The sequence below is a fragment of the Carcharodon carcharias genome, chromosome 6 (assembly GCF_017639515.1).
Source record: "Carcharodon carcharias isolate sCarCar2 chromosome 6, sCarCar2.pri, whole genome shotgun sequence".
NCBI lineage: Eukaryota > Metazoa > Chordata > Chondrichthyes > Lamniformes > Lamnidae > Carcharodon > Carcharodon carcharias.
Genome location: NC_054472.1, coordinates 22,980,899 through 23,008,750, shown reverse-complemented (window position 1 = coordinate 23,008,750; position 27,852 = coordinate 22,980,899). Strand labels below are relative to the sequence as shown.

The following is a 27,852-nucleotide window of genomic DNA, read 5'->3' as shown; positions in this document are numbered from 1 at the left end:
GTCATTATCACAGTAATAACACTGACTAAAATCCTTAACAAGGGAAAGTCATGTGAAGGATCATAGAGCAGGATTGTTTTAAATTATGAGAAACATTTTGCTCTCAAGCACTCTTGTTAATGCAAGGCGAGATGGGAAATGGGGCGTGGAATTCAAGCATCAGAAAGATGACAGTGTGCTGCTCATTATTTCTGACTGGAAAGCAATGTTGTTGGAGTGAATGGGTTTTATTAAACCTTCAAAGAGCGATTAAGTGAGGGAGGTGCTTTCGTGCCCCACATTTCCTGTTCAATCACTGCACCAGCATGATGTAATTGCTGTGTGCCTAACAAAATAGGCTACTTTAGTATTACATGGTGCACCAAGAGAAACGAGCTTTTTGGTCTGCAGCACAATCCTATGCCAGTTCGAAGTATTAGGGAGCTAACATTTTACGAAAAGCATTTATATTAGTTCTTGCTGCCTTTCTGGGTTTTACTTTACTGCTGTTTTTGTTTTTGCTTATTGTTTGTATCCATCTCTCCTGTTCCAGGGAGCTGACCCCTGCCCAGAAATAGCCATGCAAAATGAGACAGTTAAGCCTTCAGTAATTCCTCTTGTCTCAGGGAGCTTGAGGATGAGGAGTTCTACAGACATAAAGAGGGATCAGCAACCTGCTAATGCTCAGATTCATATGTACAGATTATGCCACAATTTCTGGACAGGTCAAAGGATTACGGTCTTTTTCCACCGTACTTCGCCAAGAGAAGCAGACTCAAGACTTTGCAAACAGATCTCAAAACCTTGTTCACAACCGGCTGTTTTGTCAGTCATGGTGAAAGTTACTACTGCATTCAACTTCTGTTGCAGGCTCCTTTCAAGCCATCTTGGGTACCAACTATCAAATTAGCCAGTCTGCAGTGCACTTCTGAATAAATCAAGTCACTTGTTTGCCAGAATAAGGGACTTCACCCTATGGACAACTATCAACAAAACGAAGGAGCTTGTCTCATTTTTTAAAGTTACTGGCTTCCCAAGATTGCTGCATTAATACGTCCCATGTGCTCATATGGTTAACTTTCAGCAACTTGATGTTTAAGAATGGAATGGGCTTCCATCATCAATATCCAATATGTGATGGCAGTGGTTGCCAGGAGCCATAGAATTTACAATGCTCTTATTTATACCAGTCAATAGCTCCATCGTTACTTCAAGGCATTTCTGTCCTTAATAAATCTCGAGCAAACAGAATTACCTTCTGGGGTTGTTGCTGATGACTGAGTATGGAATTCAAGAAATAAAATCCAAGGTGCATGACTCCACGAAGATACAAATAGAGCAATAGTTATGCTGAAACCCTATCAGGATAGGGTGGAGAGCATCCTGCTTTGAAGCCCTAGCAAGATCTCCAATAATAATGATGTGCCATATGATGCAGTTATCCAAGCAGGTGCAGAGGGTAGCTCAGGGAGGGATAGGAGGTGCAGGGAGGCTGAACTACACTTCCTGTAGCACAGCTATAACACGTCCTCTTCCCATTGAGGGAGCATATGATGGATTCTAGATCTACCAAATTATACATGATCAGACAGGTCAAGCACTGTGGTAAAAAATGTTAGAGATACATATTACGTTTAGGGGGAATAGAATGTGGCTGTTGGAAAGTGAGACTATACATCCATAAAGTGTACTTGGCAGTGTTGGATTGTTTGTTTTTTGTCAGGCTTTGTTCCTAGCAGAGTTGAAAAGGCAGCATAGATCTGAGAAAAGACAGCACGCACACAACTCTCAGCACCCCAATTCTCACCAAAAATAATCACTGCAAAATGAAACACTGATTCTTGTGCACAATTCTCCATCCAATTTTCACCATCAAGTGACAGTCATTACAGGAGTGGAACCTTGCAAAGTTTACTCTTACTGGTCATCTTCCTGCAAACACGAGTTACTTCATTAGATGCCAAAGACAGCAGCATGCTGTTACAAATTGAAGGCTTTGGACTGTACTGCCAAATTAAAAATTCTCATGTGTTCAAATCCTTTCATGGACCTGCCACTCCCTATCTCACTAAACTCCTGCAGCAGTCAGATTTCTGTATTCATCCAATTATGGCCCTTGATGTTTAAGAATGGGAAGGGCTTCCATCATCAATATCCAACATGGATATTGAGGGCTGATTCCCTTCGGTGCACCTATGATAGCTCTGTCTTTGGCTGTGAAAATTCCCTACCTTTAAGATGCTTCCCAAAACCTAACTCTTTGACCAAGTTTCTGAATATCTGTCTCAAGACCTTTTGTAGCTCAGTTCAAATTTTGTCTGATAAAAGTTCTTACGAAGCATCTTGTTAACATTTAACTGTTAAAAGCACCATATAAATACAAGTTGTTGTTGATGTATGTGAACAACCAAGGTTTCTGAAATGTTGCTTTAATGTGCCTATGGTATGTTCTGGGATTCTAGTAGTTGCATGTACCTTATCGTACCCGAGTTCAACAAGTTCAGGGTCAGGTTTCATAAACCATGGCTCAACAGCATGGTCTTGGCTGCCACGAACCAGCTTTGTTCTTAGTGAGTTAAATAATAAGGGCATAGAGGATTGTCTTAAAAATATTATGTGAATAGTTAGAACATTGACCAAAGGTGACTAAGGGCCCTTTGAAGGTGACAAAAGGTTAACAAGAGCATCAGTTAGTTGTTGGAGCTGATGCCAAACTAGAACAATTCCTGTTAACTATTATTGCAAATTATGTTGTTCAATGAGAGATTAAAAGCTCATTACCCAAGATTATTTTGCAAATCTTAGTCATCTTGTAAATCTGATCAGGATTGACTGCTGGGAATTAGTTGCAATGAGATGGCACAGGGATAGGATGCAACTTTGTATACACTTAAATAACTATTTGAAGATTCTAAGCTATTTTTGTTGAGAAACAAACGACCATTTGCTTTGGAGTACAATATTTCAAGTTCTGTAAAGAAATTTAGCTGGCTGCAAAATGTATTTGGAGTATTAGATATTACACGTCTTCTGAATTGATAATACAACTTCAAAAACAAATTTACAATAAAGGGAGAATTACCTGCCCCACAGCATGTTAGATCTCATGTGAAGTACATATAGTTAAGTTTTCAATCACAGAATGTGCGGCCCTGCCTATGAAAGCTGTCTATTACTGCCGAACTGTATTGGAAGCAAGCCCAAATTGTAAAATCATGGCTTGAAGTCTTGAAAGTGCCAAGTCTCTTATCTCTTTCCCCATTTGGGTAATGCAGTGCTGTACAGGATGCGGTCTGATAATTCCCTCAAAAGTCCACTTCTTTCTGTTTATGTATGCTGAGCAGTTCAAGCACCCCAGCCTTGATTAGTTTACTTAAGATGAAAAGGACCAAACCAAGCATGGAAAAGCAAAAAGTGAGGTACAGTTTTTGTGCTAGTACATTTGTTTTACTGCACTGTCAAGCTTAGAATTTTTGTACAGAGGTTTGGATCTTGAATGGGGTGATTATGTAAATAGAGTGGCTGTAGATTTCTAGTGTGGGTGGAGGACAGAAATTTGTGTTTTGAGGCTGGGATTTTTAGTATGGAGAAGGTCGATTCTTCTTCATCTGCAGCCAACTCAATAGTTGTGCATGTGAATAACAGAACAAATAATTTCATGAAAAAGCAGCCATGGAAATTATAGCTTTTAAATACTGCAATTCAATTAAAGTTTCAGATAAAGCAATTTGAAACCAAGTGGAACCTATTTTGCCTACAAAAAACAACACTTTTGAGATGTTTTGATGTAATATGGTGCTTTGTCACTGCAAGTATTTGGTGCAAGTAGGATGGGTTAGCCAATTTGTGTTCTCCTCTTCCTTTTCCGACTGCTTGAAATTTACCCGACTGAACTTTTAACATTTACTAATAAACGTACGGTAACTAAAAGTGAAACCAACTACACTGATATTGCCTGCAAAGAAAATTTAAGTGACTAGCAATATTCACAAGAAGCAACCAACATTTTACAACAAATATCAAGTAATGCCTTGCATAGCAATATATTTTACCTTGAATGGATGTGTAACTGTAACTAGTATTATATCTCATCTTTAACAAGCTTCAGTGTGCTCTGCATTTTGTTTTCAATGTGATGCTCAATTAATGTAAAAAGCCAAAATGAAGCTATATAATTTTATTGGAAATCAAAACAGGGACAATAGATCATATAAAGTTTGCTGCAATTTTACATTTATTAACTACAGAACAAAGCACATATTTTACACATCCTAAACATTTTACACATCAAGTCAAACTGCTCTGGTTATTCTGTTAAATGGGCAAAAAAAACCTCAAGACATCTATAATAAGAATATCTGTATAAAAATTGTGAACATGTAAACTGTTTAAGCAGGGAACCCAGTGATAGGTTTCCACCTCTTCCAAGTCATCCATTTTGTTGCATATTTTATTGTTGGTTTGTGGGGGAAGGTGGGGCGGGGGGGTGGGGAGGGAGAAAGAGAAAGTAAAAAGTTACATCAACTCGCAGGCTTCATTTCAGATGGTTAAAATGTTAATTTTTCCACATGACCACTTGTAGTTATTCTAGCTGATTTCTGCCTGGTCCCGATTAACTATTTCAAGTGTTCGAGTTAAAATTTAACCAAAAAAAATAAAAACAAAGCAGGATTGTTCCACTGGTTTTCTTCCATGTTGGAATGTCAACCAGACATGCGATTGAACAGAACTGCAAAATTCAGTAACTTAAGCACTGATGCCAGACAAACTTGCAGCTGGAAAGCCACCTTCTTGGCTCAGCTGAAAACAAGAAGGCACACAAGAGAAGTTCTTCACAGATGTTTCCAAGGTTAAACCAACTTCCTGCATCCAATACCTGACAAAAATTAAAAAAAAACAATTAAATAATGAATGCATAAAAGGCATCTAACTTTTCACCTACTTTTGTCAAATCAAGTGGCTATTAAAATGAAGCCATTATATTGAGTATTGCTGAAAAAAAGACATGCTGTTGAAACTTTTTGTCTTGCACTCATCAGGATAGATAGAATACCAAATTTTATAATTATTTTTAATTATAAAATATATATTTTATTATATAAGTCATTATATTTTATTCACTCTAATTAAGTTTTGGGTTACTTACCAATCACTGATTGACATCACACAGTAAACTGGTAGCCTCTGGAACTCACTGAAAGCAGACTGCTCCAATGTGTACGCACCCATGTTTTCAAAGATGACCCAATCACCAACACTTAGTTCAGGTAGGAGACAGTGTTCCACAACTTGATCAAGCCCATCACAGGATGGTCCCCACAGGCTGCTGGCAAACACAGGCTCTCCTGAATTAGGTTTCTAAAGGCAAAAAAGAAACAAGTCAAAATGATTCTTCAGCTGCATTCACACATTTGCACAGGGAGAAGGCAACTAAGAATCTTAAAAAAAAAGTTCTCGGGGGTTTCAAATAGCAGCAATCTGCAAACATATTTTTAGTTTCAGAAACATTGAGGAGATGGCTTGTGTTAGTTTTCACTTCCAAAAGCAAGATATCTTGCCTGAGGAATAAAATACAACTTCTATAAATTTGTTTATAGTAACAATTGCCCCATCATCAGTTCAGGTTTTCTTAGGTTGACATGCAAAATCACACTTTCACTTGATTTAAATGCTTAACTGTACCAAACAAACTTGCAACTTAAAATCAAATAAGTTTGACTTTACAATAGAGTTCCTCTCTCTAATGCCTGCCACACAATAATAATCTCACCTTGTGAAGAATTGGAATGGCATTCACAGTTCCATACAAGTTGTTTGCAAAGGAGCCATAAACACCATCACTGATGTAATACATGAAGAATGGTTCATCATTCACGGAGGACACAACCACTGAGGGGGATAAGGAAACCATTACTTTTCAGAATTCAGTTTTTGTTAAATTCCTATTTATAGAATCATGCAACAGAGAAGCAGGCCATTCAGCCCACTGTGCTTGTTCCAGCTCTTTTGAAAGAGCTGTCCAATTGGTCTCATTTCCCCAATCCTGTAAATATTGTCACACACATAATGCCTTTGCAAGAGGGATGCCCTACTGAGCTGTTTATAATAGTCAGCTGGCTTTCCTAGCATAAGCACACATTTGCCGCATTAAATAGAATTTAGTATAATTATAAAAATGGCCATCAATATACTGGATGCTCAATGGATTTTTACATTTCATTTTAGATTGTCCATTTCAGCCCAGACTGATGGGATGTCAACAGTTGAAGGATTCAATGGAAGGTGAATTTTAAAAGGAAAGGTTAGAAAAACTCACCATCCCTTAAAAGTACAAGAAACTTTTGAGATTTGCAAGATATTACATGGAATAAAAATAAGGTTAATCCCAGGCACTTTTTCACGATAACCATAAATACATGATAAGGGGACATGAGATACAAACTAGTAATAGGGGAATTCTGGAATGAGGCCAGGAACTGCTTTTACCAGAGTGCTTAATATCTTGGATTGTCTTCTAATTAGTTTATGGATGCACACACTCCCAACTCATTTGAGGTATACTGGATGCTGTTACAAAATAAACCATAGGTTTCTATGGCAAGATGAACTAGATCAGCAAAATCGCCACCATCATGTTTGAGAGTTTCTAGTAGTCAATCCAGTCTCAAGTGAGTCAAAAATCCATGGTATAAACCCACCTATAATGTAGCACTCTCATTCAGGGAAACTACAACAATGTAAATCTAGGGTGGAGGATGAGGATGATGGCACTGAACCAATAGAAATTGGGGTTATTCCTTTAAGGTTGATAATATAAGTATGTTACTGGGCCAGAATAAAAGAACTCGAATTGTTACATCTGATCTAGAAAATGCTTCATGGCATCAGTGAGCCATTGAAAGTGGAGAAGATCAATTTTTTTCAACTATAAAGAAGCGAAGGCACACAAGTATAAGAAGTCATTAAAATTTAACCCTGGAAACAATTACTGGGCTAGCAATATAAATATCCTATGAATAGCCATCATATGAATGCTGTAGATAGGTATCAATAGCATAATATTCTACTAGTAATGAAACTCAATGAGAACACTTGGAATTACCTTCAGACTGATTCTGTGAATCTCTTGCAACAGCTTTCTTGGCTACAATGTTAACTGCAAGAGTGAATGCAGAATTCACATAGTAGCTACCAGGTTCAGCAATAATTTTAATGCCACTTTCAGAAGGGAAGTAAATATCAAGCAGTGGATTAATGGTGTCACAAACCTAGAATAGGAGACAAATTCATTACTAAAATACCAACCATATTCATATATTTGTTTTTTATATAAAGCAACACTTTTTAAACTCATGGAATAGAAGCCCACTTCGCATAGTTAGTCCAATTTAAGAACAAACCCACCAATATCTGCATATAGTGAAAATAATATGAATCATTTCAAATATGTCCAGGTTATTGTTTAAAAATCAAATTCAAATGATCAAATCTTTTTTGAAAAAAAGTATATTTTGTAAGCAGCTTATGAATCTTTCCTATTCTGAAAGAAATCATAAACCTCCAGATGAACATTTGGTGAGAAGAAATGCAGAAGAGACAACTTGTTGCCAGACCTTTGCCAGTGAAGCTCTGCAACCTGCCATTGTGTGTGCAACAGTAGTTCTTATTGCATTCTCTCCTATGCTTACCACTTGACCATGGAGTAGAGATTCACGTTACAGGGAAATCCCCCACATCCTATTATTCTTTGACATGGTACACTGAATATTTTACTTTATACTTAGTATAAATTAGAACAAAGCCTTTCCCATACCTTTTCAAGCTGTAATTCCCCATCTGTTCCAGAAAATCCACCTCCAATGTCAAGCAGATTCATGTTGAAACCAAGCTCTGCCTAAACAAAGAACAGTGGAAATCAGGGAGTTTTATTCAATTTTGCTCTGAAACAATTACCATACTTTGTGAATTGCATTTTCCTGTAAAATGACATGCAAGGGTAAAAGATTAAACATGGATAAACTATTAAATTAAACATGTGAAGAAAGGTGGTTAACACATCTTTTAGCACAATAAAAACTGAAAGACATGTTTTAACATGGGTTGCTTGGCAGTCGTTTACAGCATCATGCATTGATTTAGCTCAGGTTGTTTATCGGTGTTAGGAGTGAAAAACTTTCAAAACAGATGCTCAGTTGTTAACAGCAGGAATTCCAACATATCACAAGACCTGCCTGCTATACTCTATGTTGCACTTAATTTGGGCAAAGTAATCATTGACAGAGGCTTTGATATCTGAGATGACCCATTAACACCAACTGACAATTGTGAAATTCAGTAAACCAACAGAAATCAACTTGAGAGCAGCACCCTCTATTGGATAATTTATGTATTCTTATGCAAACAAATTCTAACTTCAAACTATTATAGTAAATCACATGATTTCATTAAAGCTCAAGATACTTACAGCCATATCAAAGACACATCGAGCATCAGCCAAAGCATGTAAATATGCCTCCGTATTGCTGTTTGAGCTTGGAACATGAAACCTGATAAAGAGGTTTAAAAAAAAAGATAAATGCTATTTGAGATAAGTTAGCATCAATTATTTATTTACTAGTCTATAAGATTTTGCAAGCCCGTCTTCTCTAAACTTAACCACATCCAAGTCTACTTCTTTATTGTGGATTCACAGAATTACAACTTAGTTTACTCATTCATCAGCTTACATGTTGCAAAACTTTCTATGCAATTCAACATAGTAACTTATTAATCTTGAATAATTGTGGTTTAATTCCATCATAAAAATATCTAAAGTTAGCTAATTTCATTGGCAGACTGCAGATAGAATTTCTAGCGATTTTAGAATCAAGTGTGGGGAGAAAAGAACAAAATTAAGAGCTGTTTATGTTTAATATTTGTAGCAATTTCCTCCAATAATTAAGTGATTAGAGTAGACACACTTTAATTATCACTGCTAGTAATAATTAGATAAAAAGGTACTGGAAACATAGAACATAAGTCATCTACATAGAAATGATATAGGTGCTGAGCAACATTGCCTCTTAATTTTTTTTTGGGGAGAGCACAGGCAATTTCTTTAATTGTGCAGCCCCTTTACTCATACATGGCCTGCACAAGAACTTTTGGGCTGTTGTGGGACTGTGCAACTTAGAGGGAACATTGATGCTAACACCGAAACTGTACCCCTCAAAGCCAAATATTATGAAACAGAGCCTTCAGAACCTAAAGCAGAACCATACAGGCTTACAATTTTAATTTGTGCGCTAAATGTGGAAGCTACAATTAATTGATAGACAAGTTATTAATATTGATTTGTAGAAATGTTTATAGGTCTCTTAATTTTCCAGTCTACGAACAGTAAGATTTGGATTTTCTGTAATGGTTTGACCATTGTAACTTTAAGACTTTTGTACACTAGACCTGAAGAAAACAACCTGTGCAATTCTACAGGCTCCAAATATCCATTTAATGATTCTAACTTCCCTCACCATGCCAGGTTCCATAGCTTTTGTTTCTATCCTCAGCATATTTTGGAATGGTGTGAATGCAAATAAAAAGGCACCTTAAATTAAAAACAGGTTTCTGTATGTTATCCACAAAGAAGCAGGAATTATTTACAGCAGAGGAAATTAAAGGGAGATATAATAGAAATGTTGAAAATTTTGATGCGTTTTAAGAGTAACTAAGGAAAAACTTTCCACTGATGGGTGGGTCAGTTAATCACAGGATACAAATATAACCGAGACAAAGAGTAGGTACAAGTGGGGTGTTTTCAAGTTAACAGGCTGCGATGGGTGGAGTGCTGCAAGGGTCAGTGCTGGGGCCTCAGCTAGTTACCAGTTTAACGATTCATATGAAGAGGCAGAGTAATGTATCTAAGTTTGCTGACAACACAAAGCTAGGTGGAAATTGTAAGCTGTGAGAACACAGAGGCTGCAAAGAGATACAGGCAGGTTAAGTAACTGGGAAACAAGATGGCAGATGGAGAAAATGTGGCTAAGTGTGAGGTTGTTCACTTTAGTCAAGGATAGAAAAGCAATATTTTTTGTTTTAAAAAAACTGTGAATCTTCAAAATATTGATGTTCAGGAGGCACTTGAGTATGCTCATACAAGGAACACAAAGCTAGCATGCAGGTATAGCAAGTAATTAGAAGACAAATGGTATGTGGCCTTTATTACAAGAGGGTTGGAGTACAGGAATAAAAAAGTCTAGCTACAATTGTACAGGGCTTCAGTTACAATACATCTAGAATACTGTCTGTGGTTTTGGTCTCCATATTTAAGAATAATAGTAAAGGTTCACTAGATTGGTCCCTGGAATGACAGGGTTATCCTACAATGAGAAGCCCGAATAAATCAAGCCAATATTCTCTGGAGTTTATAAGAATGAGAGGTGATCTCAAAGAGACATTCATATGACGTAGCTTTAAAGAGTAGCTGAGAGGTTGGCTCTGCTGGCTGGGGAATCTAGAACATGGGGCAGTTTCAGAGTAAGGGGACAATCATTAGAACTGAGATGGGAAGTAAGGAATTTCTTCACGCAATGGATTGCAAATCTTTGGAATTCTCTGTCCCAGAGGATTGTGGATGCTCATCATTGAATATATTTAAGGCTGGGAAAGACAGATTTTTGGTATCTAAGACGGAATGGGTAGCAGGTGGGAATGTGGAGTTGAAGCCCACGATCACATTGAATGGTGGAAAAGGCTTGAAGGATGTCTGGTCTACTCTTATTTCTTGGGTTAACAAGAAAAGACCAACAGAGAGATGAGAATTTTCTTTTGTAATCTCAAATACAATGCCTGAAAGGGTGGTGAAATCAGCCTCAATAGTTATTTTCAAACAGGAATTGGATATATAGCTAAAAGGAAAAAAATTGCTTTGGTCAAAGAGCAGTAGTGTGAGACTAATTGCATAGCTCTTTCAGAGTCAGCATAGGCATGATGGGCTGAATAGCCTTCTTTTGGACGTAAGAATCTATTATCTCTCAAAATAGACCACAAAAATGCTAAAATGTTTTTAAAAATTGCTGCTATATGGACCCAGTGACAAAGAATCCCAATATAAATTTTCAAACAAACAGTTGCTAGCTAATTGAATCTCAACATTTAATTACCTTTAGGGACCATTTCCAAAGTTGTTTTTTCCCCCAAAGAGCATGTGCAATCAATTTCCCCAAAGATCATGTCCAATTGATTGCACATAATTGCTGACAATATTTTCCATCCTAGATTTCATACTGCTTATATAGAGGGTGCACAGTAACAAGAATTTTGGCGTTGAAGAATACAATTATATAGCATTTGACCACATTATTAATGTACGCTTCAATGTGTAATTAATTCTCTAATGGACATATAATTAAGCATCACTTCCTGACTAGCTCAACAACCCCCCATCCACCCAAGAAATCATGACAGGAAAAACAAGTAAAATACATCTCACTTTATATAAAAGCTAAAGACAGCTTTCTAACAGGAGACAAAAGGTTTAAATTAGACCGTCTAAGTTCCAACAATAAAAATCTCTAGTGTTACATTTTTAGCAACTGACCTATACAGGAAAAGTAAGTTTAAATTACATGTTTTTTGTGGACCATAAGAAGCAAAACTGAGCATTCTAAACAATCATAACATTATGTAGAGCCTATGCTTTCTCCATCCTTTGGACAGAAAGTCACTTTAGGTATTTTCTGTTTGCTGATATGTGGCCATTTACCAAATCAAGAATACATGCTCTTCATTTTCTATCAATGCTGTCTCAAACCAGAACCTAAGGAGTTTTTAAGTGGGCCAAGGAGAACACTCTATTTCCATTTGTGTGGGCAATTATTTGGCTTCCACTTTGTATTTTCCAATCTCAAGCTAAATTACTTCTGCGTGAAGTCATGGTCACAAAACCAAGTTTTTGTTTTAAATAGCAGGACTATCCAATCTTTTATAGCAAGAGACAAGAGTGGGTGGGCAATAATGCAATGCCCTTTACACAGAAATTCAAGAATTTCTTCCACAGAACAAGTGAATCCCAATAGTGAGAGCTGCATAAACACAAAAATAAAATGCATGAATGCAAAAGCCAACCCACATTTACAGGAGATACCCATGCCTGCAAATTCAGATTTCCCAGTCCCATGAAACCAATAAACTTGGAAGATACGGCCTTTTCAGGGTCCTGGGACTGGAAAAAGTAGTTTGTGGTCAATTGGAGAGCAGCCTTCCTAATCCCCCAGGATCAGGAGCTTCATGGAAAACAGAAAAAGAGCCCAAGAACAGTTCAACAGGAGCCTATGAGTCACCATTTGTACACCCCTTCTCTCTCTCACATTGCTGTTCCATCCAATTTCTCAGGTTTGAATTGCCTGAAAAAAGTGCGCTGGGCACTTAATGCTCAATGGAAAAAAAAACACACTGGAATTTTCACACCAGCTAAATGCTAAAATTGCACCAATGGGCAAGTTGCACAGATCATAAAAATCAATTATGTGTGCTTGTACCAAATTTTAATGGTAGAAGTTTAGTGTATAGCTTTCAGTAAGGAAACATATCACATTGCTTAGTTTTATTACATCCCATCCAAGGTTAATATTATTGAACTAGAAAAATAATTACGCTGCTCACCTGACACCAACCACCTGAACCCCTAGTTCTTTTGCAGATTCCAACAGATGTCTGCAGTCCTTCAAAGTAGCTCCAAACTTCAGACTCATCTCATTTTCTTCACATGAATCAGCAGTTGCAATGTCTACCAAGAGCCTAAAAGAGGAAGATGATTGGGGCACAGTTGGTTTACATCATCATCACATGTGCAGCTTGAAGACTGTCAGTAGCATGAAGATTATGGTGGCAGGAGCTCCCACTTCCAAGCTTGGAATGTGAATCTAAATAAAAAGAAAATCCTGCACAGGAGAGAAAACTGGTGATTAGGGCCTAGATGTGTAGCTACATATGTTGCAAAGGACATGATGGGGAGCAAAAAATGCAGCAAGCCAAGACTCAATTGTTTCATCAATAGAGTTGACTAGGTGCTGTAACAAAAGACCAATGAAGAACACTGGTACATTTAAGTCATTCAATTAGACAATTATTTAAAAAAAAACTTATGCTTGGAATACAATTGTTTCTAGCTACTATGACAAACACTTTTTTGGTAATACTGTAACATTATTGCTAACTAATTACTCACACCCCTCCCCTGCAATTAAGACTTCTCCTGCTTATCTCAGCTGAGGTGGGTCGACAACAGGTCATTAGGGTCTCAAAGTTTTGGCAGGACAGAATGTTCCATCGTTCCTAGCAACTGCCTACACAACTGATGGAAAGTGCGATTTTATGAATATCTAATATAGACATGGCTGAAGCCTCTGGGTTTCCCACCAATGGCAGAACAACATGCCAATGGATATTGTACAGGCTCTACCCACAGAATGAGTAGCTAATAGCCTTCCGGTACCTCACTTCTAGAACTGTATCTCAGCACAAGCCATACCTTCAGGAGAGGAAAGCAAGTCGTTTCTTTTCCACACTTCTTTATAATACTTTCATTGAATATGCTTTGAAAGTCTTAGCCAAAATGTAACTTCTAAAAGAAAATTTGACAGATCGCTTCTCATCCAAGATTGTTTTGTTGGCTTTGGAAGTATAATTATTTTACAATATTACAATACACATTAGGTTTTCAGTATTACCTAGCAACTCACTATCCAATTCTGAAACATTTATCTGCTACAAACAGGCCACAGTTACAAATAGTTTTACTAAGAAGTGTCAAGGACATCCAGTGAAACTGCAGAACTTTACAGTGCAGCCAGCTTTGGGTATCATAAAGCAGACTGAGTAACGCTAATGATTAACTTCAAACTGAAAAAGAAAATAACATTTTCATTGGGGTGCAATCAAAATACTTCAAGAAAGCCATTATCAGAAAATCAGACTCCTGCTCCCCTGGCTCCATATTCAGGTGTTCAAAATATTTTTGCTTACCTTTACCTTTTTGATGACAGCCTCCAGTGGTCCCATAAGGTCTGCTGGTTTGGCTGCTTTAACTGGAGAAAACTGAGTGCAGCATGCATGGTGCATCCTGATCCAGTTTCCTAAAGGGACCTGAAATGAACATTCAGCCCTCTAAAGGTAATGAGCTTAGTCTAGCTTCAAGCAGGTAACCTGCATGATTCTGGGGGTGCTCTGATCAACTTGGCATGCTGCACTCTCCTGCACAAACTGAGCTTGTGCAAGCTGTAGTGGTACTTGCAGTGCCATTTTCTGCCTGAAAAACAGGCAATGCAAATCCAATTTCTAGATATTTTTCCTTCCCTTAATTTGGATCATATATTTGCACTTTGTATGCCCTGAGGATGAATGCTCCATTCTATGCCAGCACTAGTATTAAAGGTTCAAGGGTATCTGTGGCTAACATGACATTTCTAGCAAATGTCCACTTACAAATGCAATTTCAAACTTTTCCTATTGGTTGTCATGTAGTGTAACAAAGTCTTGAGCAGATCATGGGGTTTTTGCCACCTTTATCATTCTTAGAGAAGATGTGATTCTTGTAACAATAAGAGGTAGAGAACAAAACTGCTGAAAAGATTTTAAAATAAATCAGGTTAAAAAGTATTCATTTTTAAAATCAAGTCATATCTGGAATGTTGCAACAAACTATTTTTAAACAGTATTAAAATGAATGTCATCTAGCATTTTCTGTTAAGCAGCTCATTTAAATTAACACCATCTGAGAGTATTCGTCCTCATTAAAAATGCAGAATTTACAGGAAGTGGTGAATTAACAAAATATTAAAATACAGACATAATACTGTACACAGGGTATCAATGGTAAAAAGTTAGTGTTGCAAAAGGTGTGGATAGTCCTCATTCTATTAATTTAGCAATGTTTCACATACAATGATTGGTCACCCATTCAATAAGAAAACCAAAAAAAACGGATGTAACCCCTTCCAGTGTAAAACCGGCACAGGAGTTTCTTAGAGCATACCCATTTTTTAAATGAGGTTCAAATAATTTTCAAGTTGTGATTTAAAAATAAAATATTTATGACATTTTCTTCATTTGGATTATTTTTATAATGGACAGTTAACATCTGAATGCTAAACACAAAGACCAGCCTGTCTGACTGCGTAATCTCAACCACAGAATCTAGACTCTACAACACAGAGATAACAGCTACTTACTGTCACCCAAGCTATTGTATCAAATCAATAAAGGAGTATAGTAACAAGAGAAGTGATAAACAGCAAAACTGTGCTGCACAGTCTAAGATTCAAATGGTGATTTTGTTTTCTGTTTGGCTGTGGTTTTGGAGAAGTTGTGAACTGAGATACATTTAAAAAAATTACAGGTTCAACTGGCCAATTTTTATTTTCAACACTCAATTTAAACCAGTGTTTTTTTTTTGGGGGGGGTTCCAAAATTTTTTTGACTTTAATTTTAAGTTTTGTCATTGAAAAATATCATTTCAGTGATGTTTTCTTTTGAGGGATGAGCATCCTTTAACTTTTCCATTTCTGCAGTTGGATAAAAATTTTATGGTATACATAACAGAATGATCATAAAAGAGATCATGTGCTGTATCAGCAACTTTTACTTTATAGCATCTTAAACACAGTGACATGTCCCAAAGTGCTTCAAAAGAAGGTTAAACAAAATGTGACACTGAGCTACATAAAGGAGGATAGTTGACCAAAAGCTTGGACAGATGATAGGCTTTAAGGAATATCATAAAAGAGGACAAGCAGAGAGGTACATACACACTAAGGATTTAAAGAGACTATATCACTGAACAAGAAAATGTTTCCAACTTCTTTTTAGAAGATCTACTATTATTGGAAACAAAATGCAAAGGAATTTTAGAAATTCAAATAAAATCTAATTAAAACTGAAGTAATTTCAAATTAGAGACAACTTTTCACTTGAACAGATGCACAGGCAAGCATCCATTTTTGAAGAACCTAGTCATGAGTTTTTATAGGTAAAACTTGAACTTAGCTATACCACAGTTTTATGGCCTGTCTGGAGAGAATGAAGGGAGTCTTCCCATTTGATATGATATATAGACTGTGTGGATGATGTAACATTATATGCTGTCTCTTGTTACAGTCCTCAAATGCTTAACACCCAAGTGTAGTTGCCAAGTGTTAGCTCAGAAAAGTTGTTTATGGCATGCCAAAGCCTACATTTATAGGAGTTTTTTGTATAATGCCTAGTCACATATTTTAGTATAACAAGCCTGAGAGCAATTTTTTCTGAAGAGGAATACAACCATATAGAGGGGGGAAAAGCAATCTTAATCCCATCCTTAAGAACAAAGACAAAAAGGTAGGGCTGTACAAACCCAATTACTATTAAATAATTGACAACTTGCCTTCTGCTGGAGTGATATCAATTTTATATCACAAAAATTGTTTGCAAAACTCATTCAGGCAACAGTGCTGGCTTTGGCATCTTCTATGGTGCTTAACTTTCCAGGAAAATGCACAACCAATTGCTCCACTGCATACTGCATAACATCTGTTCATGTTCCAAGTTATCAAGACTTCATACTCAACTCACTGATTAACTTTGCCACTGTAATAGTGGTCCAATAATTTCCAAATCAACTCAGTTTCTTTCAGGAGTTGAAATCATATTCAGACATGAATGTAGCCAAAGCAAATAGAATGCAAGATCATTGAAACCCAACATTTTCTCCAACATTGCATCACCGGGGGATACTACATATATACCTAAAGGTAGTTAAACAAGGAAAACATGCCCAAGTGGCTTACTGGGTAAATATACCACCACATCATCCTAAGCCATTCAAAAATAATAAATTCTGTGTTTAACATGAGCTAGAAAGCTACAACTGTCCTCAGTACGACTAGCAGGAGAGAAAGCAAATGGCATGTTGGCCTTTATTGCAAGGCCTTTATTGGAGTATAAAAATAAAGTTGTTGTGCTAAAGTTGTACAGGCATTTGGAGGGGACTTGGAAAACTGCAGTTTTGGTATGCATATTTAAGGAAATTTTCACTTGCATTGGAGGCATTATGGATTGGCTCCTCAGATGAGGGGGTTGGCCAATGAAAGGTCAAGCAAATTGGGTCTATATTTTCTGGGGTTCAGAAGAATGAGAGGTGATCTCATTGAAACAAACAAGATTCTGGAGGGGCTTGACAGAGTTGACACAGAGGTTGTTTCCTCAACTGGGGAATCAAGAACATGGGGCAGTGTCTCAGTAATTCTCTACCCCTGAGGGTTGTGGATACTTCAATGTTCAATACATTTAAGGCTGGGGTAGACAAATTTTTGGTGTCTCAGGGAACCAAGGGATATGGGGAGTGGGTGGGAATGTGGAGGTGAAGCCAAAGATCAGCCATGATCATTTTGAATGGCAGGACATGGTTGTATGGTCTACTCCTGCTCCTATTTCTTATGTTCTTAAGCCTTTCACCCTATCACAGACCTCCCCTTTTGTTCTATCCTACTTAAATTTCACTGCCTTCATACTTGCTTAGAACCCGGTACATTTCTAACTTTTTCTAGCACTGAAAAAAGCCATTGGCCTAAAAGGTTACTGTTTCACTCTCTATAAATACTGCTTGACCGTCTGAATATTTCCAGCATTTTACGTTATTTCGGGTTTCCAGCATCTGCAGTATTTTGCTTTGTAATGCACCAGGTGGTTCAGGTTTTCTGCAAACTCAGGCACTAAACACCATAATTATTTTTTTACTGCCTGTCACGACTAACCATGAAGGCAAGGTAACATCCCTAGAATAGGCTAGAATACAGTCACTTTGGAGAATATACAGGAAATTACACTTCTTTCCAAAACCTGCCTTAGTGCGATACCTGGTCCACTCTTCTGGCTTTCTTTCATGAACACGAAATGGCTAATTAATCTACCAGGTAACATTTGCATTTACACAAGGTATAAATAATTTACCAGAGAGGCTACTTACTCTAAGCATTACAATAATTTATAACAACTTCAGTTGTTATAATTTCATGCCAGAATATAAAGGTGGTTTGGGTTTTAAAAATTTAAGGCACAAGCTAAGATTAGATATCCTTTTACCTATTATTGTTAAAAAAAATGAAATGATCACTCCTACAGACAGCGCATCAATTCATAGACTTTCACATTAAAACCAGAAACATGAGTTTGGGGCAATTATTTTATTGCAAAAGAACTTACTATCCACTTGTGTTTCACTTCTTTGTCAGTATTTTAAGTACCTACAAAAATTCTGCAAGTACATGCATGGCAAATGTTTGGAGGGGCCCAATTTTTTTTAAAAAAACAACGTTGCTTGGTAGGGTTTGTCTTTTCACTTTGAATCACAACTCTGAAGGAGAAAATGGGGGATATCTTCTAGTGACACTGCCCTTCAACAGACAAATCCATTCATGCCATATTCAAAGGCAGCCCACGTCTTAAATGAACAAATTAATTTTTGGTTAAAACCAATAGAGTTTAGTTAAGTTGATAACTTGAACAATGAAATATACTGTCCAATCACAGCACCACAGTGGAGGTGAACAATATTCCAGTTAAACAAGCTATACCATAAATTTTTGTTAGCTTTACACACTTACTTGGCACTGTGATGGTTACGTGCAATTTTCAGAAGTTCAACATTGTTATCACAACTCATGATGTTTATTCCTTTTTTGGCTGCATACTTAATCTGGGAGACTTGCTTGCATGGGTTTGTGTAGATGATATTTTCAGATGTTACACCCAAGCTTTGCACAAGTGTTATTTCATTCTGTGTGAGGAAATACATAAGTTTTCAGACATATGAGCTAATATCCGCCAATTCTCTGCATAATTTTAGTTAAGAATTTAAAGAGCTGTGTAATACAAATTTCCCTAAAATTAATGCAAGACAACATAAATATAAACTATAGCAATGGTCACCTTGTTTGCACAAGCAAAACCAGTTCCAAGAGCTGCCAGAACTTCAATTACAGATTGACTGCTGTTACACTTAACAGTGTAAAATGGTTTCACATGTGTCATCACATTCTTCCATCGAATGTTCTTCTTTACAACATTCCCAAGATCAGCAACAAAGAATGCATTCCTTTCAGTTTGCTATAATTGAGAAATTAGAAGAAAAATATTAGTTTCTAATTAAAATTAGGAAGAACTTTATGCTAATCTGGCTTCAGTTACCTGAAACATTACTCTTTATGGTTACTGTTTAGAACAGTGACTACAGAAATAAAACTTTGATGGCTCAACTGATCTACGTAATGTGCTGCTCAGCTGTAAACAGGAAGATCCCACATAGGTTTGATGTCCAATCTGCTGAATTAGTTGGTTTCAGCTAGCCAATTTAGTACTGCGGGCAATTCTTTGGAAACAAATGCACAAAGGAGAAAAATTTGCAAGGTTATAGAGAAAGTTTGGGAGTGACACTAGCTGGATTATGCTTAATGAGAGCTGGAAGGGATTCGATGAGCTGAGCCTCCTGTGCTATAGCCATTTTACGATTCCATGAATGCCAGCCAGATGAGAACAAATTACGATCCTCCATGTAGTCAAATAGTACACCAGCATTCACAGAGAAGCATGAGGTGGTTTACACATTAAAGTTCCTCCAATTAGGAAGTCTTAAAGAGCAGCCACTGCTCCCAGTGCAGTGTCACTTGACAGCAGTGCAAGCCAAATAACTAAGCAGGAGGTCAGTGTTTTAGGTTGAGTGTTCCCAATTTTCCATCTATTAATAATGCACAAAGAATAGAGCCTCCAAATATCTATTCTTCTATCCAAGGAAAGAGAGGAAAGAAAACAAAATCAACAGAATTTGGAAGCTTGTTTAAAAACTCCTAACCTGGGTATATTCAACAAATTACTGATTCTGAATAGAAAACTGAACAATACAAATCTTCTCAACTAATGAGCCTGGGCACAATGTATTATTGAACACAGCTTGTTGATTCAAGAATCAAATTAAGCTCAAATTCACTTGTGAATTTAACAGTTACAACATACACAAGTATACTTTAATTGTTAAAGTTATAAATAATACAAATTTACCTTTAAAGATTTCCAACTGTGTGGCAGGTAATAAAACATCACCCATAAACTATTAATAATTTGGATGGACATGTTTAGAAACAGGCTGAGGAAACATACTATCTCCATTGCAAGGTTCTCACAAATGCAGCACTGAACAATCAAATCAACATGCCACTACATTGTCTAGACATAGGGCTCCTCTGTTGCACACAAGTTTCTTTTATAACTGTCACATAAAAATATCCTATACTGAAATAACTTTAAATGGGTGAACAAATTCAAATGTTTGCTTTAACAAACAGTACAGGCTGGACTTTCAAAATCCAGTACCCTCTGGAGCAAGGCAGTGCTGGATTTTGAATTTTTCCCAATTTTGGACTTCTACATCCAGTGGTGTCGTTTGGATTGCCTTGGAGCACGGGAACTAGATTGGTGCACCATTGTAAAAGTGATGAAGCTGAAAACTTGTCTGACGCATCACTGAGAACTAGCGCCTAGCCAAACTGTCCCAGTATTTGGATAGGTAGTCCAAATGTGATTTAACTGAATATTTCAAAATGGAATATTTTCAAAAACGTCTGGTTTATGGACAAACGAATTTTGGATGTCCAACTGTATTTACTCATGTAAGTGCGTTTTTCAGAATGGAGGACAGGAGTTATATATTATTAAAGCATCAAAAGCTCAAGTCAGGCAGTGAATTTAGAAATGCCTCATCTCTTACTGGCTGTATGTAATGTTCTAATCATCACAGGGATGCTTTTAAAAAAAGAATCACATCTACAAATTAGAATAATATAAACGTTATAGTTTCTAAAGCATCAGGAATGGAAGTCAACATTTCAGATCTGCTTCAGTAAACATACTGGCAATATGAACTCACCCTTAAATTTGATTACTGAAAAAAAAAATGGCAATGGTCTTTGGAATTTCAAGCGTAAATGTCAACTGCGCATAGCTACTAAAGTTTAATAATTTTCATAATATTTTTCCAGTTTATTGTAAAGTAGGTTTATGGGTGTGAATGCAAGATTGTTCTGTTTGATTTAATTACATTTGGTGTCAGGTAGGCTGCAAACTTGAAATAATCAAAAGAAATTAGGTGTAGAAATGTACTTGAAATGCTAATGAGTAAACATGGATGCAGTCTTACCATGTAAGGTGTGAAGGGAATTTGCATTTTTAGATAAGTGAGGGGATCGTTTGGATTTTAAAGGGGCGTTAGTCTGTTTACAACTAGCCAGATAAGCAAGGCTAAGGAGTGTGTTTATTTGTCCCCCAAAGTTGACTGACAATATTGGCAACAAGGAATTTTTTGTTATGGGGAAGGTATGGAACAATGGAATTTACATATCAAAGGGAGAGAAACATACATAAAGGAGAATGAGGTGGGGGCCATGTAAGATCTAACAGTGCGTCTGAAACAGCCTTGAAGAAGCCTCCAGCCATTTGTGCATAAGTCTGTTATGTCTAGTAACTAAAGTAGGAGAAAACCATTTGGAATTCCACTGTCAAGAGGGTACTGTATTAACAACCTGGCTTTTTTAAAATCTAAAATCTATTTTGGAATGTTGCCTTAAAGGGGGTGTGTAATTGGAAGTCAGGTTAATTAGGAATTTTAGGAGTTGTTATAGTATTAAGTAATCGTGGTCTTTAGTACGTGCTTGAATTTTTTCTTTTGTTAATACATATTTTAATTTAATTTTTAAAATCTTTCAAGGTCTTATTGGACTCATTACTTCTGAATTCATTGCACACTTCTTGTAATACAAATTGCAAAACCATTGTGATAGAGTGGCCCTTGTGGATTTGGTCTGCCTGGCACACATCATCTGCCACGTCATAACAGCATTAATATGAATAGAACAATAAAATCTGACCAAGGAGCATTATGAACCTAAATTCAGAATGTCCCTTCCCTCCCACCACCGCCCCACCCCCAAATGTCCTTTTGTAGGACCATAAAAGCACAGAAGGAAGTAATTCAGTTCACCGTTTTATGCTAGCTCTTTGGTAGAGCAATTCAGAACTAATTCCACTTGCACCCATAAACTTGATTTCAAATATTATTCTAGTTTTTTCCCCTCAAAGGCTGCAATGGTCTCTGCCTCACCCACTCACTCAAAGCATCCCACACACTTTGAGTGAAGGCATTTCCTGCAACATCTCTTCTCACTTTAATCATTTTAAATCAATAACCTTATTACTGACTCTTAAACCAGGAAATAATCTTGACTAGTCACTTTACTAAAACTTGCCATTATTTTAAAAGCCATCATCAAATTTTCTCAGCCTTCTCGGTCCTATGGAAATCATCCCAAGTATCTCAAGTCTCTTCATCTGAAGTTTCGGCTCATTACATTATCCTGTTGAATCTATGCTACAAGCACTTTTTTCAGCTTTAATGCTGCAATATAATGGGACATGCAAAATTGCACCCAGTAAACAAACTGTGGCCTAACCAACGTTCTGTAGAAATCTATTATTTTTCCACTTTGGTCCTTGATAACTATTGCTATTTGTCTTTTTGTTTTTTTAGATGTAATTGCATTCATAATTTCAAGGATTGATATATTTAAACTTCTAGGTGCCGGCATTCATACACAGCCTTTGATTTCTATCCACTGAGTGTTATGTTCTCATTCCTTGCTTTTCCTCCCAAAATGTTTAACTTCACACTTCTTCACACTAGCTTGCATATGCTACCCGCCTTTCCCTTTTACTAATCTGAAATCCTTAAGTTTTTTTTAAAAAACAGTTCTCCTCACTATCTCATTCTTTGCCAAATCCCTACTTTAGGGGAGCAGGAAGAAAACTGAGATTGCGCTTTGTGGTTAATCAGTCTTGCAGGCTCTCAATTCAGTGCACAAAATTTATGGCTGTTGTTTGCATCATGGAAGGTAGCAATTATCCACATGGTCATGACAAGTACTAATCTTTAATAGATGTTTGTTCCAGCGCCTCACCAGTGCTGACAGAGTGGTCAGCTCTCAGAGTGCCACATTCAGAGAAGTGAAATGCTCTTGCCATGGAGACTGTGGTACTAGAAAGAACTCCTTTTGTTAATTTAGTTCTATATTCTGCAATTAAGATGATAATGATTAGCAGATAGGTTACATTTTGCACAACTCAGCACCAGTAAAAAAAAAAGCCATGATATTTGAAGGGTTTATTTACCAATAGTGGATCTTGGCAAACTAATATGTGTTTGATTTGTCCTAGTCTGACCTGTACACCTGCCAATGAGGAGAGTATTTAGCCTGCTGAAATTAAACAAGGCATATAAGCGCTGGAGTTCTTTGATTTTGACAACACCCATCTACCTTAACCTCATTCTGGGCTAATGTGGTTCCATTTCATCCAGTGAACAAATTAAGCGGTTTTCACATAATGGAAAGAAAACTGATATTATATCAGCCAACAGCCAAGAAGATCCAGTAACAGTTCCAAACACTCAGTACAGGAGGGCATTCAGACCATCATACCTATGCTGCTTCTGAAAGATTTATACAATTAGTTTTACTCCCCTGCTCTGTGATGTTTTTCCTTGAAGTATAAATCCAATTCCTTTTTGAAAGTTACTACTGAAGCTGCTGGGTCTTTTGCCAATTACCTTAAATTTTTTGAGCCCTCTTGGTTACTGGTGGAAACAATTTATTCTCATTTACTGAAACCCATCATAATTTTCAACATCTTTATTTTATCTCCCTCTTCCTCTGTTCTGAATAATCCCAGTTTCTTTAATCTCTCCATATAACTGAAGTCCCTATTATCATGATGGTAAATTGCCTCTGCACTCACTCTGTTGGTACAAGTTTTGAAGATGGTGCTAACTCAATGGGCAATCATAAGCATACATTTTGGAATCAATCACAATGTTTTGGATATAGGCGGTGTGCAGTGTGCACTAGTAAATTTTCCTTTTAGTTTAACCCTTAAAGCCCCTGGTAACATGCTGGTCAATTTGCACAGCACTCATTCCAAGGATATTGTGCCCTTTCTAATGTGCAGTGCTCAAGCTACATGCAGTATTCTAGATATGTGCTAACCAGTGATTTGATTAGTTTGGCAAAGTTCCTTCTCTTTATATTCCAGCCCTCTAGTTATAAAAGTGAACATTCCATTAGCCCTTTTGATTTTTTTTATACCACACTGTTACACAGGGATCTACATACACAGACCCATAAATCTCTTTGGGCCACCACTGTTTCTAGCTTATCATTTAAATACTCAAAGATATCCCTTTTTGGTCCAAAATGGATGACCTCACACTTAGCTGCATTGAAATGCATCAGCTACAGTTTTGCCGCACTCACTTAATCAACATCTCTTTGCAGTTTTATGTTCCAGTCTGCACTACTTACTATCACTACGTCATCACCAAACTTGGATATGCGATTTTCTATTGTGGTACCCAAGTCATTAATAATGGGTGAATAGTTGAGAGTCCAGCAAAGATCATTTTGGGATACCCACTAATCACTTCCTTCCAATTTGAGTACATACCCATTTTATCCCTACTCTGTCTTCTATCACCTAACCAAGCCAATAATTTGCCTTTGATTTCATGAGCTTTATTTTTAGCTAACAGTCTTGTGTGAAACATTACTGAGCGCCTTCTGGAAGTTCATATAAACTACACTCAGGCACTCCCTTATTTATGACTATGCTGCTTACCTGGGTAGGCAGCCTTCTGGACTCAACATTGAGTTCAACAATTTTAGGTTATAACCTCTGCCCTCAACCCTTTCTTTTGCTAGTTTAGTCTTTTCTCTCATTTCCTTTTTTCTAGATAGCCTTTGGCCTTGTGTCATTAAATCTTTTGTCGTTTAATTTCTCCGCCCCATCACAGACCTTCCCCTTTGCTCATCTCCCCATCCTCCCCTTTTTAACTTGCTCAAAAAGTATATTTCTAAATGTTACATTCTCCACAGAAGCTGGCAGAATTGCTGAGCTATTCCCACCATTTTGTTTTTGTTACAAATCCACGTTGGTTCTCTAATCAACTCAAATTTCCAAGTGCGCAGTGTCCTTAATTATAGATTCCAATAACTTCCCATAATAGGTATATAGGTCTATATCTTCCTAGTTTCTGTTTCATACCTTAAATAATGGATTTACATTTGCAATTTCCATTTTAATGGAACAATACTTGAACTGACAGTGTTTTGGGAGATTGAGTCGAGCGGGTGCGATTTCCTCACCTACTTCTTTTAGAACCTGGGATTTGCCAGTTTTTAGTGCCAATATATCTTCACTGTACTATTTTCTTGTTTAGCTTTAGTGTGCTCCAGTTCTTGGTTCATTATTAGGTTCCCTGGAATGTCAGGTATATTATTCTCTTTATCTACCAAGAGGACTGACACAAAATAAGTATTCAGCAAGTCTATCGTCCCCCTTGTTTCACTTATATTACCCCCATTTGTTTTTAAAGGGCCCCACACTGCCCTGCATTACTATTTTCCCAAGATAAAGTGTTAATCTTGATAGCCCTCAAGTTTCTTTTGGTATTCCCTTTTTGCAGTCTTACTATCTTTTTTGTCTTCCTTTACTCTTTTGTTACGTCTTCCCCAATTCCTGGATTTACAATATTATTTGCATTTACCTCTATTGATCAATGACAGCTGCTTTATTTATTAAATAGAGCTCTTTTCCCTTATATATTGGTCCTGTATTTAACTAAATTGTTTTTTGAACACCTTCCACTCTGTCTGTAGTTTTACCCAATAACAGTACTGACCAGTGTGTTGTTGCCAGTCTCAAACTCATCCCATTAATCTTAGCTACTGTTAAGTTTCTCCTTTTTAATCTTAGCATTGAATTTGTTATTATGATCCTGATTAGGAGATAATTTAACACTAAGAGAACACTTATCCAAGTCTGGCTCATTACTAAATGGAGCATGGCCTGATCTCTTGTTTCTAAAATATAGCACTCCAAGAAACACTATTTTGAATGCACTCTTAACATTTGCATGAGGGAGAATGATTTTTCCTATAAATTTCAATTTAACCACTTGTCACCAAGTATTCCCTTCGCACCACTGTAGTATGTTCGTCTTAAGAGTTACAAGGTTGTGGGCTCAACCTGTTCCAGAAATTACATAGAATGTATAACACAAATAGGCCATTCAGGCCAACTAGGCTATGCAGTGTTCATGCTCCTCAACCTACTTAATTTAACTTTATCAGCATGCTCTTCTATTCTTATCTCCCTCATGTAGTGATCTAGATTCCCCTTAAATGCATTTATGCTATTCATCTCAACTAATCGATTTAGCAGCAAGTTCCACATTCAAACCCCTCTCTGGGGGAAGAACTAACACTACCATACACAAATTAACTGCTCACATCTCATTTTTGCTTATGCAATCTTGTGCTGAGCCAATAAAACAGCGTACTTCAAAATGAAGTAATTTGACATACTTCTGAGATGTGATAAGGTAATATGTAAATACAAATCCTTCAATACTAAATTTACCCTAAGGTTGCAGCTACAGAGGATGCAATTACTTGGGCATATTAGATAAAATGAAAACATGTAAATTCATATACCAAAAGCGAATAAGTTTGACTTTAACTCACGAAGTGACCTTGTAATAGTTGGGATAAAAGCAACTGGAATTAACAAAGTTGTCTGAAAACTAAGAGTTTCAATAATTTTTCAAGCATGGGAGCTCTGGTAAACTTTGTACTGTTTGATCATTATCAGTTTTAATATTGATAGCCTGGTCAATGCACATACTCATACTGAAGTTTGCCTGAACAATGAATTCCCATTGAATGTCAAAATTAGAGCCATTGGGAGATTATTTTAAGCTGCAGTGTAGTGTTGCCGCTGCATGCAACTATCACAGATTAGTTTAGCATCAAACTCCATGAATCTTTGCTATCTTTAGCATTATTAAACTATGTACAACAAAATATGCTTACCTCAAGCGTATGCTCACGGATATGGTTGTCAATAACATCGTTAAGGGTAGTTTTTTCCTCCAGAAGGTCAAAGGGGTAGCTCTCTTCTAGTTCAACAAAACCTTTCATCTTTCAGTGATCCACAAAGCCAACAGTCCTAAACCAAACACCAAGTGAAGGTTCTCACAGAGCCTTCAATATCGGGGTTCTTAAAATATGCAACAAACTGCAAAAGAAAACAGTCTTATATTAGAAAAAGATTTTATATCCTCTCCAAACAAGGGGACTGCACCTAAACAATTTTCTAGAAAACCTACAAAAATATCAAGTCTTGCGGTACTGCCCCATATACATCTTGTATGCCTCTAAAAGCAGACTTCACACCTGTGCCGACCATTGTTCAGCCACCATGCTCCTGCTCTCGGTCCAGTTCTTTCCAGCATATCAACTTGTTCCCCAATTTATAAAATCCCACATACAGCTTCCCCCTTTCCTCAAAAGCCACTGCTCTCTTTCCTTCTCCTCCTTATTGTTCAGAGACATTACCTTGCACAAGGTGTGTTATGTACAAGTGCAAATCGTTAACAATTGGTGGCTTCTTTTTTAAAAACAAAAATTTAGAGTGAGTTTTCATATTTTCAGCCATATGCTAGATGGAATATAAATTGGTCCAATTTAAAAAAAAAATTTATGCTCACATTTGAAACTTATAGCCAGGATTCACATGTTTGAGTTCCAACAGCCTGCTTGCCTTTGGCATGCCACGCCAAATTAAAAGGTCTTTCCAGCCCTCAAGCTAAGAGCTTTCAAATGTTATAAAGTCTAACAATCTAAAACTCATTAGATAGTAACTCAGTCCCTCTATCTGCAGATCAACAGATCTGAATGACAATATAGGGTACAATACCACTGTGCC

At 37.0% G+C, this 27,852-nt stretch overlaps 1 protein-coding gene across 1 annotated transcript in view; it reads right to left on the bottom strand.

Moving 5' to 3' along the window:
* Positions 1-4,141: 4,141 nt before the first annotated feature.
* LOC121279118 (antizyme inhibitor 1-like) overlaps positions 4,142-27,852 on the bottom strand; it is a 41,856-nt gene continuing 18,145 nt past the window's right edge. The window contains exons 3-12 of the mRNA XM_041190067.1: positions 26,958-27,162; positions 18,919-19,095; positions 18,594-18,766; positions 12,619-12,753; positions 8,444-8,525; positions 7,793-7,873; positions 7,082-7,247; positions 5,750-5,868; positions 5,126-5,337; positions 4,142-4,855 (exon numbers count right to left, since the gene is read on the bottom strand). Coding sequence (XP_041046001.1) covers positions 4,726-4,855; positions 5,126-5,337; positions 5,750-5,868; positions 7,082-7,247; positions 7,793-7,873; positions 8,444-8,525; positions 12,619-12,753; positions 18,594-18,766; positions 18,919-19,095; positions 26,958-27,065 — 1,383 coding nt within the window. The 5' untranslated portion in view covers positions 27,066-27,162 and the 3' untranslated portion in view covers positions 4,142-4,725. The remainder of the gene's footprint in view (positions 4,856-5,125; positions 5,338-5,749; positions 5,869-7,081; positions 7,248-7,792; positions 7,874-8,443; positions 8,526-12,618; positions 12,754-18,593; positions 18,767-18,918; positions 19,096-26,957; positions 27,163-27,852) is intronic.